Source organism: Anguilla anguilla, chromosome 2 (assembly GCF_013347855.1).
Source record: "Anguilla anguilla isolate fAngAng1 chromosome 2, fAngAng1.pri, whole genome shotgun sequence".
In the NCBI taxonomy this organism is placed as follows: Eukaryota; Metazoa; Chordata; class Actinopteri; order Anguilliformes; family Anguillidae; genus Anguilla; species Anguilla anguilla.
In genome coordinates this window covers 53,809,033-53,823,628 of record NC_049202.1, presented here as the reverse complement: position 1 = coordinate 53,823,628, position 14,596 = coordinate 53,809,033, and the positions used below count along the sequence as shown (strand labels likewise).

General features: G+C 37.8%; 1 protein-coding gene across 2 annotated transcripts in view; it reads left to right on the top strand.

Moving 5' to 3' along the window:
* LOC118220557 (growth arrest-specific protein 7-like) overlaps window positions 1–14,596 on the top strand; it is an 82,088-nt gene that overhangs the window by 27,761 nt on the left and 39,731 nt on the right. For both annotated transcript variants that reach the window (XM_035404397.1, XM_035404398.1), the window contains exon 2: window positions 7,386–7,506. In XM_035404397.1, coding sequence (XP_035260288.1) covers window positions 7,386–7,506 — 121 coding nt within the window. The remainder of the gene's footprint in view (window positions 1–7,385; window positions 7,507–14,596) is intronic.

Below are 14,596 nucleotides of genomic sequence, written 5' to 3'. Positions count from 1 at the left end.
TTTCCAATATAACTGGCAACAACAGCAGAAAACATGCACACGTTGTAAACAATTTGCTGTTTGATTACTTTCTCATCGTCAATTCCATATAGGCTAATCGCAAAATGACAAGAATAGAACGAAAACTCGGACTTGCGTGAACATTTAAATTAGTAGTGGTACAGCCACCGTTTGCTTTCCTTCGAAGTTACTGCTAGCCGAGTAGCGAAGTGTGCCCTCCAGATGCGAACCATGCACCATAAATTAGTCCATAGTCTTCCTGGTCTTTTCGTGGAATTGAAGAATGGCAGTAAAATGGAGTAAAATTACGGCAGTCTGAAAAAGCTAAAGGGACGATTACTAGAATTAACCTGTTATTTTACCCTGACAAAAAGTGCGGAAGGTGATTTCCAGTTTGCTTTTACTGTATCACCAATGTGAATTACGCAGAACTACCACATACCTCACATAACTGTATCAAACATTTTGAGTCAATTACAACGGGCTAACAAAGAAAATCCGGAAGAAAATATTCAGCAACCGAATTAATCCGTTTGAATGTTTTGGTAGCCTACGTAATATGCTGTCCCAGCACGAATGCTTAGCATTTTATAAAACGAATACTAAAGCAAGAAAAGAACAGAAGAGCACACGTTATAATTCCAAGACGTTGGCAGGCTATAACCAAAACTAGGCTACTGCGCCGCATAACATACAAGTTTGATTTGAAGTTATTATGAAAATAAATTGGTTTGCGGCTGCATATTTTTAAACATGGCGGCTGAAAATGAATACAAAAAAATGCTGCGAGTACTCGACCAATCAGAAATGTTCAGCGCTGCAAGCTCCACCCAAAAGGTTCCTGTACTTTCGGAAAGTACTACCCCCCGAGCAGGAACTTTTTTGGGGGTAAAATAAAGCCCCAGGAACTAAATTTAGACCCTAGTTCCTGCGGTGGAAACGAGTTCCTCAAAAGGTTCCTAGTTCCAGGGTAAAGTTCCTGCGGTGGAAACGCGGCTTTAGTAGCTGTGGGGAGTTTGAACGTTTGGACAAAAATAAATAAATAAACTAGTGTTTTATGATCTGTACCACAACTTAGTGTCTCCCTCCTCCAGTTGATGATGTTGCCCAGCTCTTAACAATATCTAGAACAGAGAAACACAGAACCAGTTGAATATTTTCTGTGCACTGTTGTGTGATCACCGAAGGACATGATGAACCATGGTGAACAATATACTTTATCATTCCAGAAAACATTCAGGATTCTCCATGTTCCAGCTTTCATTGAGCCATGAGACCCTGACATTTTTCTCTCATATATTTCCTCATATGTCAATCATGGAGTGCTGCATGGTTTTTAGTTAAAATGTGCGTTTGCAAAGGGTAAAATTCTGAGCCATCTGCTGTTGTGCATTATTTAACATTGCACATGGGGACAGCTGGCGCAACTTGTTTAAAGTCATGATCCTCGCCAATTAAAAGCATTCAGAAGGTTGCCAATATCCTCTCCAGAGACAAATGTTTGGAATCTCTAAATTCTTGTATTATCAATGAGTGCTGTTGGAATAATGTTATATGACTTGCTGAACTGTTGAGCAGATTGCTGTTTTGGTTGTGAATGTTCTCAACATATAGGTTATTATTGAGTGTTGTATCCACAATTCTTGAAAAGGCTGTACATGTCCAACTTGAAGAACACCTTGTTAAACACAATTTAATCTACCAATTCCAATCTGAGTTTAGACAATAGTTCTCTACTGAAACGGCACTGATTACTCTTCTGGACTCCATGAAAACTGTCATGTCAAAAGGCAACTGTACTGGGATGCTCTTATTAGATCTTTGTAAAGCATTTGACACTGTTGATCACTAAATACTTAGTAACAAGCTCGAGTTAATGGGTATTAACTGGTTCAAGTCTTATTTGAATGATCGAAAACAAATGGGCAATATTGATAATACCTTTTCTGATACCATGAATGTTAGCAGCGGGGTCCCCCAGGGAAGCATCCTTGGACCGCTCTTATTTTTATGTTACATAAATGATATGATCCAGTGTAACAGCCCTGATTGTAAATTGTTACTTTATGCTGATGACAGCGCCATAATATTTTCTCACCCTAATCCAGATATCATTGCTTTCAAATTGAGTAAAGCCCTGGAATCTTGTCAGACTTGGTTCATAGACAACAAACTGTCAATAAATATCGACAAGACCGAATGCATCCTGTTCTGTTCCAAACGAAAATCTAGGAAGATGAAGGAATTTTAAGTGCAATGTTCTGGTTACTCTTTTCTGGGTTCAAAGTCTGTGAAGTACCTGGGGCTTGAAATTGATCAACATGTTTCTTGTGATCTCATAGCGAAATCTGTTATTTCTGTAGTTAATTCTCGCATCAGGTTTCTTTACAGACAATGCAATTGTTTCGACCTGAAGTTAAGAAAGCTCATTTGCTCTGCATTGAGTAGCTGTCAATTTCATTATTGTGCTCTTGCCTGGTTCAACAGTGTCAGTGCACATTATAAGAAGAAATGGCAGGTGGCTTAAAACAAAACCTTTAAGATTTATTTTAAATTGTGGCCCGCATACACATATTGGTAGGGAGGAGCTTTCCAGTCTAGGTTAAATTCCTAAGTAAAAATCATGTTTTCAAAATCACTCAAGGCACAGATGCTCCTTATCTCTCCAATAATTTTGTTAGATTATCTTCCGTTCATAGTTACTTCACTAGGCATAGTCTATTCAATTATGTTGCTCCCAAGATTAAAGGCATCGCATCACCCATATTTCATTTTACTGGAATCCGAGATTGAAATGCTCTTCCTGACTCAAGCAAAACGGCCAGTTCTCTGAATGTATTTAAATATCATTTAAAGCGCTTTCTCCTTGCCCAGTGATCCTTGTTGACTGTTGTTGTTGATGCTCTGTGTGTGTGTGCGTGCGTGCGTGCGTGCGTGTCTTTGTACTGTATACATTTTTAAATGTAGAGATCCAGATTTTTATATTTGTTGTATATTTAGTTATGTCAATAGTCCAGTCTAGGACCCCATTGAAAATGAGCCAACTAGTGCTGGCTTAATGGGTAATCCTTGCACTCAATACTTTACAAATTGTTTCTCATTTTAACATCTCACTTTTTACAGTAGTCCTCCTTGTATTGTTTTAAGTAAGCGTATTTGTTCTATTTTGTATTTTTTATATGATGAGTGCAAATAATTCTAATCAAAATCAAATTTACTCAGATCTTATGTTATGAAGGAATCTTAAACAGGCCAGCCAATGAACATTGCCATATGGATCACTAGCAACTACTCAAAGCTGCAGCATCTGAACTCCTCCCCACAAGCTGCTCAGAGAATGCTCTTTGGTCTTCAAAGATTGTGCTCGGCAGCCCTTACTATTGGGATGTAGTGTAAAAACCAGTCATTATTTAGCTCCATAAATCTTTCTTAAGTGGTTAAAATAGAGAAAACATGTTATTTCCTATATTATTAATGAAGTGCAAGTGTAATTTTGTAAGTAAAGCAGTGTGTCATATTTGAGAATGGTTTTCCTAAGTGTGAGCAAAGGTCTTTCTTGAAGGTGAAGTGACAGCTGTGTGAACGGTCAAGTCCTTTTTGCTTATGCAGGCTCAGGAAAGAATGACAATGAATGAGTTTTAGAAAAGAAGGAGGTGGAACATTTGTGCCACGATGTCGATGCCATTCTGGGATTTTATAATATTCATTTGCTGCTGATTGACAGATACAGAGGATACAGAAGAAAAGCAGCCATATTTAACAAAGAGTATGTGCACTTCACTAGATTTGCTCAGAATATTCGGGACATGAAAGATGGTTTGCCAAGCAAACAAAATATAAAATGATCACTCAGAGATTACTAAGCATGCGAATACAACCTAGGAATCAGTTCAGTATCTTCATGCTATAGATGTGCAATCACTGACAGTGAGGGAAAGAGGGAGTGTGAGAGACTAATAAGTATGTGGTTATTTTTGCAGAACTTGCAGTGTTTCCGAAACAATATAATATGTGACCATTGTGGAACATTGTGTTTATAGTTTTGAATAAGGTGAGTTGCGATATGGCTTTTTCCAGCACTGCCAGTGCAGGAACATTTTTTACTTTTATTAACCAGGTCAAATATTTCCTGTTATGCAATCCAGTTTAATAGGTCTAGTTCAAGTGTGGAATGTTCATGTATGGTTTGGGTTTGGTATGTGTTTTTAACTAAGCCAAATTTTTATTGTTCTTCAATAAACAGACTATTTTTATTTATGCCTGTGATTATACTTATATAAACAGGTTATTGGCTCTACCTGATTTTATTTAAACAATTAGTGCAACCATACAGTTATTTCCAAACTGATTTTTTTTGGAATTCTTAACTGATCTGCCACGCGAAGTTTATTATGGTTTTTTATGTACAGTGTGCTAATTCAATTTCACATGAAGTTCTGCCTTGTTACTTATATTTAATTCCATCTTGGAGATTAGGAGATTACTGTTTTTTCAGTGTTTACTGCCTCAAATACTGTATTTGTTTCTAATAATGCATTTCATTTGGGCACATTGGGGAACCATAATTATAACTTATGTGTGAAGAAAACTATACATGTAAAAAAAAATAGCATTTTTGTAAATGGTAAAGAGTCAGGACAAATAGTGTTAAGGACATATGGTGTTTCAATCCATTCCATAATGTCACATTAATGATTTGACTAGGTACGCAGAATGTTCTTTTTAGTTCTATTTTTTATTCAGTTACATCTGGGGGCCAGTTCAATGTTTGGACAGTTCCAGCTGTTTTGTTCAGCACATATACATTACCACTTGGCAAAAGTTCAAAAATATGGCGTCAGTTTTCACTTATGTGCTGTTGACCCAAAATGTCCTGTAACAAAAAAGACTACAAAATGGAAGTCATGCTGTTGGTCTCCTCTAGCTAAAGTATGTCAGTTGTTCAAAAGTTGCCATGCATGGCATACATGGTTGCTTTTCGCCATGGTCAGTAATCTCAGGGTTACCCTAGACTCCTGCATTTTGTTTGGCCCACATATAAATAACCAGTATGTTTAGAACTGTGCATCAGGGAATGGTAAAGAAGGCAAAACTGAGATAACAAATCTTCATCTTTGAAATCCCCCCAATTTTCCTATAGCATTTGATCCTTGACTGACCCTCAATCAATTTCCGGGTCAGGCAAGGACTGAGGAAACAAGACTGGATAAAATAAGCAATTAAAATGAGCCCTTCGATTCTGCACTGTCAATTGCTCTGATAGTTAATATTAGAAATGCTGAAGGCTATGTCCTCTGCCCTCTGTGCTGGCATGAAGTGGTGCTTTCTGTGGTGCATTTACCCAACGCTTTACAATATGCATATTGTGTTAATTTAGAAATGTATATACCTTGAACTGCTCATGCACAAATATGACTATATGAGTTGTGTATTTGTAATAAGCCGTGACTATGGGGCATTATCATGTTCAGGTCAAAACGTGTCCTGCATTGGTCAGGAATCGAACCCAGGCCTACTGCATGGCATGCACAAATTCTACCATTGAACCACCAATGCCTTGATGCCCATTTTCCATGTAGCATCAACACTTAAGGCAAAACCTGAAGGAAGTACTCCTTCAATGAGTACAATAGATAAGTAGATAAGATTTATAACATAAATGATGGTGCTTCCTGGTGCTGGGAGAGAATCAGACCATCAGGCAAGGTCTCAGGGAGATGCCACTGATGGTTGCCTCAGCCATTGGCAAGGAAAATGGCTTGTGTGATACTGCTCTCTGTGCCTTTACTCATTGTGCAGTAGACCCAACATCAGCATGGAAATTAAACCATTGACTAGATCACTCTGGGCCAGACCCTCTGCATGTACCTGCCTTTTCACTGTCATCATAAATGGGTCATTACCACTAACCCCCACTGAAACCAGCACTCCAGAACAATACAAGACAAAATCTTTACAACAAAGTCAATGAGTTGGCAAGATTGTGTTGTTTAACTGACAATGTGGAATTCCACAGCCTTTACATAAGAAGATTTCTTTCTGAAAACTAGCTGATTTTTTTGCCGTTGTGCCCTTCTGCTTCAAAACAGGAAACGAAAGATGTATGATTTGAGCTTTTTAAATGACAAAGATCTGTAAAAATAGATCTCCATGTTCTCCAATGCCACTTTCAGTCAAGATTATTTGTGCCTGATGTGAATACTCACGTTGGTGACTAATCTGTGGTTGAGGGAGGGGGGGAAATTATTATCCATTTAGCTTACCTCTTGTTTCCATTCATATTCAAGTTTATTTAGTTTTGCTTAATCTTGCTAATTATTTTTTTAGCATTGCCTCCTTAAATGTTGTATTCATTAATTCATATACAGTAAATTAACTACTACTTAAAAAACTTCATTGAGTGTGCTTTCCTGTCTATTCTGTACCCTTTGCTATTCCTACCTGCAACATTGCCCACACATTCTATTATTTATCAGACATTTAAACATTATAGCCCTGTTTTACTGCTTTCATTAAGGGAAAAATCAAACCTGCTATAACCCTTTTTAAACAACAGATGGTCAACGGTAAATTAGGCATTACAGATCTTAAGCTAGATTGATACTTTCCTGAATAATCGTTACAGCTGAATGAAGCTTGCCTACCAATTAAAATGGATCTCAAATCACTGTCTCTATGAGTCTGATTTGACCCCTTCACGATTCTTTAATTGAAAAGGAGTTTGAGTGATGTTTCAAAAGCGCCATGATAGTATCATTTGAAAAAACTCTGTTGCAATTGCTATAGATGATGTTGAGATATGTTTTCATTTAGTTAATCAGTTGCAGCTGTGGTGGTTTCTCATGTTCTTTCAAGTCTCCACAGAATGTGCTTATGCAAGTTGTGTCTGTCCACAAACCTGTTTGGGTCTGTGTCTGTTTTTCAATACTTTAGCTAATCCTCGGAAGGTGATTGTTTTCAGTTACCACAAAGAGGAGGTAGTTCAAGTTAAAGACTTATCACAAGACTGTAGACTGTTTTGGTTTTACAACATACTATTGAATGGATGGATGCATTATTTACATATTGAACAATAGCACCATAGTTCTTAGTAATTACAATGAAAAATGGAAGACCTAGTTTTATGCACATTTTTTGTGGTATGTTCCCGTTGATCAGCTAATAAAAAACGTGAGCACAGTAAAACGATGGTTATAAATTATGCATTTGGTGTTTCAAAGATCACAAGAAGAAAACTAGTGATAAGGCCTTCATATTGCCCCATTTTCCCACTCTTTTGTCTCCAGGGCATGGGATAGGCAATGGTGTTGTGTCTTATCTTCCAATGCACATTTCCTGTGGTGATCCATAGCCCTGATAACTGTGCTTTTTATTTTGTGTGACAGAGGCAGGCATCCTCAAGCCCCCTGCCAGGTGATGAACTGGGCAGAAGCCCTCTCCCACAAGGCTGGAAGTGCTACATGTCGCCCCAGGGACGCAGATACTATGTCAACACAGCCAACAATGGTAAGCAGGGAACAGACAGTGTCGATTTAATGAACCCACTGTGCGGAGCTCGAGCCAATGAGCCTGGAAAAGTTTGCTTCGCTGTCCTCGCTGTCTTTCATATTGTTCTCGCATTTATTTCTGTCTCCAAATTACTAACTCTGCGTACTGTGCGTGAAGTGTAGAGAAGTATGCTTGATTCTGTATTTATGTCGTATGTACTTGGAGGCTTATCAAAACCATTTCATGCTATGAGTTGAAGATATATTTGCTGTAGTAATTAATTATCCTAGCTTAAGCTTATGTGAAGAGCAAATAAATTGCATCACATTCCATCAACGCTGGACAAAATATTAATGATTTAATTCATTAATTTTTTTTCCTTCTTAAAATGAAAGCCAGTGGGTCGTGCAGTGAGATATATATACACACATGTATTCACGTTTTTTGACAAATATTCAAGCAGTGATTAAGGAGTATTCTCTTTCCCAGTGCATCAGCTTTCAGCTTTAAAAATGTAGGTTTTGCCCCTCTATGGACAGAGTACCTTAGTCTGATGGTGTCTGTGAGTCTGTGAGGAGAGGGCCTGTCTGAAGTAATCTCTGGACTGCTCTAATGGGCTATTGTTCCCCCAGCAGCCATGAAGTGTGAACGCGTTTGGGTGGTACTGCCGGGCCTGAACAGATCTGAGGCCTGGCACAGCTATCTCCAGTTGTTAAGCCATTGTGTTCAGAGGCTGCTGTCAGACAATTAGCATTCTGTCCATCTGAACCCCTGTTCAGGGGCAGTCCTGTACACTTTTATATCAACCAGAGCAACAGAGGAGTCTGGAATTTGTACAAACTTTCAAAAAATGAAATTGAAAATTGAAAGGTGGTTTTAGAGGGGGTGGGTAGATTTGCTTTGAAGTTTATTTATGCTCGGGACATTCTGACATAGAAGCACACATGTTGAGTCATTTTGAATGAATGCATGGGATGAAAATGTAAAAACAGTACTGACTTCCATTGTTCAGACTTTTAGCTTCATGCCGTTTACAGGAAACAACTATGAGTGGTTTTAGTAACAGGTGGAAAAAATGTATTTTTCAAAGCTGGTAGATTAGTAAGTGTCTGATTGACAGAGGAGTACAGTTTTATAAATTCTAACTCTGGACAGCTCACAGCCAAAGCCATTGGCATTCAGTTTAACTGGAACTATTGAAAGATTGTTGTTTAGAATATATGTACTTAGTGTACAAATTTCAACTTGAATGTTTAAGACAAGCTGTGTTAATATATCCTTTTCTGGTTCTGCTGTTGGAACTGCAGGAAGCCTTCAAATGGAAATTTTATTTAACAAATGTTTTCTATGTACACAACACAATAAGAATAAAAGATGTTGCACCTTAATTACAACTGCAGACTGCAACAGTTCGGCCATTACGGTAGTTGAATGGAAAATTGAATTCACTCACTACAGAACTTCTTGGTTATCTGTTATTAGTATTATTATTATTATTGGTATTATTTTTATTATTATTATTATTATTATTATTATTATTATTATTATACTACTATATAATACTACTACTACTAATAATAATAATAATAATAATAGTAATAATAATAATTTGCGCCCATTGCACACTGGGATAGGATTCAGCACCCCCGACGACCCTCACCAGGACAAGAGGGTATAAATAATAATAATAATAATAATAATAATAATAATAATAATAATAATAATACTTGTTGTGAGCAAACTTTCATCCGCGTATTCTTTGATAACTAAATGCATTTTTCTTGAAATAAAAAGTAACTGTGTTTAGAGGATGAATTTCACACTTAGTAATAGAGCTTTCTAGATGTTCCTCAGCTAGAGTAGGTGATAAATTATTATTTGCTGATGAATTTATTACTAAAATTTGCATCCTAAGACAGGTGAAAATATAACTAAAATAGTTACGTTATTTTTTTATTTTATCAATTGCATCATGGTCATAAGGTGCACCCTTTTTATTAAATTTTTCTTAAAGGTATATGTCCTCCATGCTTTTTTAGGTGAAAATGGTTACAAACCAAAAACAATGAGCCTTATACATAGATTAAAGAATATGTTCAGCGAAATTGTTAGCTAGTTACAGGGTATTCACACAGCAAATTCTCCCCATATCTCTCTCACTAGGTAGCTGCCTAGCCAGCGATCTCTCTATCTCCCTCACTAGCTAGCTAGCAAACAAGCTTATCCTTGTACTCTTTGTTAAAAAAAACACTGGATGCAATTGTACCATAATGAGAAGTTGTTCGGCCTTTTTTCCTTACTGAGCCAAACAGTAATTCACAAAATGGTGTCATATTGGTTGGAGAAGCCTGAAACTCTGATTGGCTGTTGATGGGCGATGCCTGCAAAAAGTAAAACTGTGGGCAACATTTTTCAGGATACTTTGGTTGCTCGGTTGCCCAGTTTCTCATGTTGCTGGGCGTCGCTCTGCTACATAGAGAATGAATTGACTTCTGGCAACTTGGTTGATGAGATTCTTGCTGTGTGGACGCACCGTTAGTATACCCAGTAATGCAGAGACAGTTCTGCCCCATTATGATCGTGCTACTCACATCCACCTCTGCTATGACAGTGCCGCTCACTTTCTACTGACAGCAGATGAGACTTCTCTCATTTACATTATTATCTCGTAGCGTTTCTCCATTACATATACATTTTAACGTCAACTACGGATTGTTGCTATATTCATATCTGTGTAAACAGCTTCATATACAGGATTTTGACTCAATGATAGGAGAAAACCTACCTGGAAACCTTGACTCGAGCACCACTAACATTAGGGTAGCCTAGAAAATAGTCTAACTGACCTCAAAGTGGGAGCACAAAGAGAACAAAATAAAGATAATGCAACAACTTATTTGATTTGATTATCAGGAACATTTTGTTAGTTACATGCATACAGTGTCAACTAGTTGAGCACAGTAAGCACTGGTCGAATGGTAACTGTACCATTAGGCTACTTCGAGCCTTATGTATGAGCCTCATGTGTACTCTAAAAACATCCTGCAGTTTTATTTGATTGTAACATTTTCTTTCACGGTGGAGTTCCTGAGGTTTTTATCACCTACTGCTTTGCACACACTGCTACATCCTGGATACCTTTCTAATGAAACTAAATGTTATGTATATTTTAAGCCACGTCATAGTTGCCCATGAAGAAAGGGAAGTTTGAGATGCTTTGAAAATGTAATTTTGTAGGTGTATGGTTTTGGTGAGCTTGATGTGGCCGTGAGTACATTTCTAAATAATGCCTGTGACTCCACCCAGTAGCAGCCCAAGCCCTTCTGCTAGCTCTCTCTCTCCGTCCCTCATTAGATCACAGTCAACACAGTTTGCTTCAACTGGTATTGTGAATGGGAGAAAACAAATCACGCTCGATTACATGGATGGCTGTCACACACATTCTCTTGTCACAGTTAATTGCAGTTTGCCTACTTGACCTACCAGATCTCTTCATCGGGAATAAGCAGTGTGACCCTATCAATTTTGGAATGCTTTGATGAAACCTTTGCATTTTTAAGTTTTTTTTATTTTTTATTAATTGAAAAGAGCCAGCTGAAGGTGCTGGAGCTGAAAGAGGAAGAGACATCATGCCTGGCTGTTTGCATTATGCTGAATACACACAAACAGTTCCTTAATAGAACAGTGGTGCTGTAATAATTTGGTCTGAGCTTTCATAATGATTTAACTTCTTTCGCTTCCAAAACTATACTCAAACACATGCTCCTCTGTACTCAGAGGCACACACACACGCACACAAACACACATACACACAAAAGCTAAATGTAAAAATGTATACATGCCTTGCATTCTTATGTCCAGTACCAATGTATTAAAGCAACTGAGCCTGACCCGTCAAGTAAAAAAAATATGACACAGTGATGCTTCATTTTTAGAACTTGCTCCTTTCTGTAGTACATTTGTAGCCACATTGTTATTTTGTGGGCCTCACACTTATGTTGTAAAGTTCATTTAGATAAAACTGTTTTTGTTATGTTGTTTGATCACCATGGTTACCGATCATGTGTGGGTGCATGCCGTCACTGTTGAGTTTCTCTGGTTCCTGTTTTCTCTACAGGGTTAGCACTGTGATTCATTGAGTTCCCTGATGAGGTTGGTTTATGAACAGGATTGCTCAATAAACACCTGTGGCTACTAACAAAACACACACATATTCCTAATAAATACGGGCCTTGAGAGGTTTAATATACCTTCTTGTGATGGGTAGAACTCACTGCTGATGTCTTTGTTCAAATAATGGCTAATAGTGTAAGTCCTGCTGCTACAGCGGCCCCTGGTGGCCAAAAAGCCCCTTATGGGCATGCCAGAGACCTACAGTGACCGACTGCTGTTTACCAGGTAGTATGTGTACAGGAGCGTATGCCTCTCAATATCTGCAAGTTAAAGGATAGAGGGGGATTCTTTCTTATGTCATCAAAGACATCCTGCCGCTTTCTTTCCTGCTGGCAAGGAATCTAACATCTGGCTGAAACTGCTGATAGTACAATTTTTATATGTGAACCCAACATGGTAAAATTTGTTCCACGATCAGAAGATACGCAGGGTTTTCGAATGAAGTGTTAGGAGAACCACTATGACAGCTGTTCTCAGGGAATATCCATATGGAATATTATTTTTGAGGTCAAGCTTTTTATTAATTTTCTCTGAAATGAGTTTTGAATTATGTGGTATTTTCATAGATAAGTGTAAGCTCTTTTAGATATACTTATTTATGAATGTTAAAGGCAACACGCAGCTGTGGAACCAGCAGGGTCCATGGACAACAGGAAACAGCTTTTCATCTGGCATAGCTTTTTTCTCACTTCTTCAAAACTTAAGTAAATAAAATGCATGGGGCAGTTGTTGGGAAATTTCACTTTTAGCATTATGCAATATCCATGAAAAATAGATTGGCTGAAAACACGCTAAATGTTCACAGAGTAAAACAAACATGCAGCATATACAAGAGGGGGCCGAAGAACTGGCCTTACGGGGTAGCTGAAAACAGACAACAATTGTGCTGATTGAATCCCAGCGTCACCATGCCCTTTGGTGAATAAAACAGGTTCTTATGAGCCCACTGTGGCTGCGCCTGACTAACAGACCATCGCTGTCTGAATTCCTGAACCCATGCCATGCCCTCCAGGGCGTCGGGCGTTAGGAATGAATGTGGGGAAGGAATTCTATTCGGAGTCTTGTGTGCGCGTTGTGGTCAGCAGCTAGGAAGTGCTCCTTAGCAGTGTTAATAGTTACAGTAGAGGTTAATTGCTGATTGCAGTGGGATTAGCTCTCATTATGACATTTCGGTACCTGTGCACATATGAATGGAGTGTATTATCTTATCCACACTTTCATTATTATGCAAGCTGCTATTAAGCAAATACAAGGGGGAGAATAGTAGTCTTTGTGTAATTCTCCAAAATGAACTATGAGAAAGTTGAGAGTGTCATTGTTTGATGCATATTTGAATACATGGCCCTGTCTTGTCAGGGTTTAATGTAACTATTTGGTGCTGTTGCCTTGAGCTGTTATTGTGTTCTTGCATCACCTGAGTCCTACTTTTATATGGTGGCAGTCAAAACAGTTTACATCAATAAACAATTCAACACAATGAACGTTTCCTTGACTGTCCAAAAATTAGCCCCACATTTAGTATCATAAAATCTGTCCTCTCTCTTTTATAATGTAGATATGCCTCCTACAACAATGTGTGCAGGGGTGGCAAGTGGCCTTTTCTTGGCTAAAATTGTTCCATGATAACATTTCTAAAATGAATGTGGCAAAATAGATGGACCACATATCCTCCTGTGTGTTTCCCATAAGTCCTCAGTCTTGCAACAAAGGGATCCACCTTTTTTTTTTAAATGTATGCAATGCTTCATATCATTTCTGTGCATGACATGTTCAGGCCTGTATACTCTGCCAGGCCTGCACTTCCTTCTGAAGATAGCTTTGAAAGCATGTCGGATTATTTTAAATATGGGTCAATTAAAACTGAATTATCTTTTCATGCTAGTTTATAAATATGCCATTATTACACAAATGTGGAAATAACATTGACACTCCTTCCTAAATTCAGAATTTCAGAGGACTCACTGTGATTAAAGTAAGTGAGAATGATTATATGCCTCAGTAACTGCTTCACACTGGAAATTAACATACTGGCTCAAGGATATCCTGTTGAGAAATGATGGACACATGTTTTATCCCGGTCTCATTGACTGTGGTAAGATTTGAAGCAGCATGAATAGACAGTTGGCTAATTGATACAAATGAGAACAGAAGGTGGCTAACTAACTAGGAAGGCAGTTCAATGGGGCCAATGCATCATATGGCTATAAATAAAAGATGAAGTTCTTTATAAACTTAACTAGGCCATTATGCATCATCCATAATTCCCATATGTATGAAATTAATGACAGATCATGTAGGGTAGTTGTATCATGTGTCTTCATATGTTTCATTTAGGAAACAGCTTGCTTCTCTATCATAATTATGGGATATTGTATATGATTGGAAAGGTAATTAAATGAGACCAGAAGTAAGGATAAAACAACCCAAAATTTATTCTTGCTAGAGCTGCCCTGTTTACTAATGAGGCTTTACTAATTGGATTTGAGATAATTGGATTTTCTAGTATGTCTGCTGGCAGTTGCCTAGTAACCACTCATTCGGTGATGGTCACATTAACTTTTGCAGTAAACACAGGTGTATTTGTTACCTGTTTTACTGGGAAAAATAGAAATTCTGACCATGCGCTGAAAAAATCTCAATCTTCCCTGAATCGGTGTCAGGTTATATGAGCTCACATGCTGACAAAACCTGTGTTATTGAAAAGGTATCAATGATCAAAACGTTTTTCCCACTGGAAATAAAATCTCTGATAAATACTTAATGAGAAAAAAATATCAACATAATTTGCATTTAATAATAGAATAATCTATTTTGTGAGTTTTTTCAAATCAAGTTATTTAATATGTAGTTGGTTCTCATTAAAGGAAATATTATAAATTATAATAATAAGTTCCCTTTCAGCGCTCGATGAAGTTTCTCATTAAACTCCTGAACT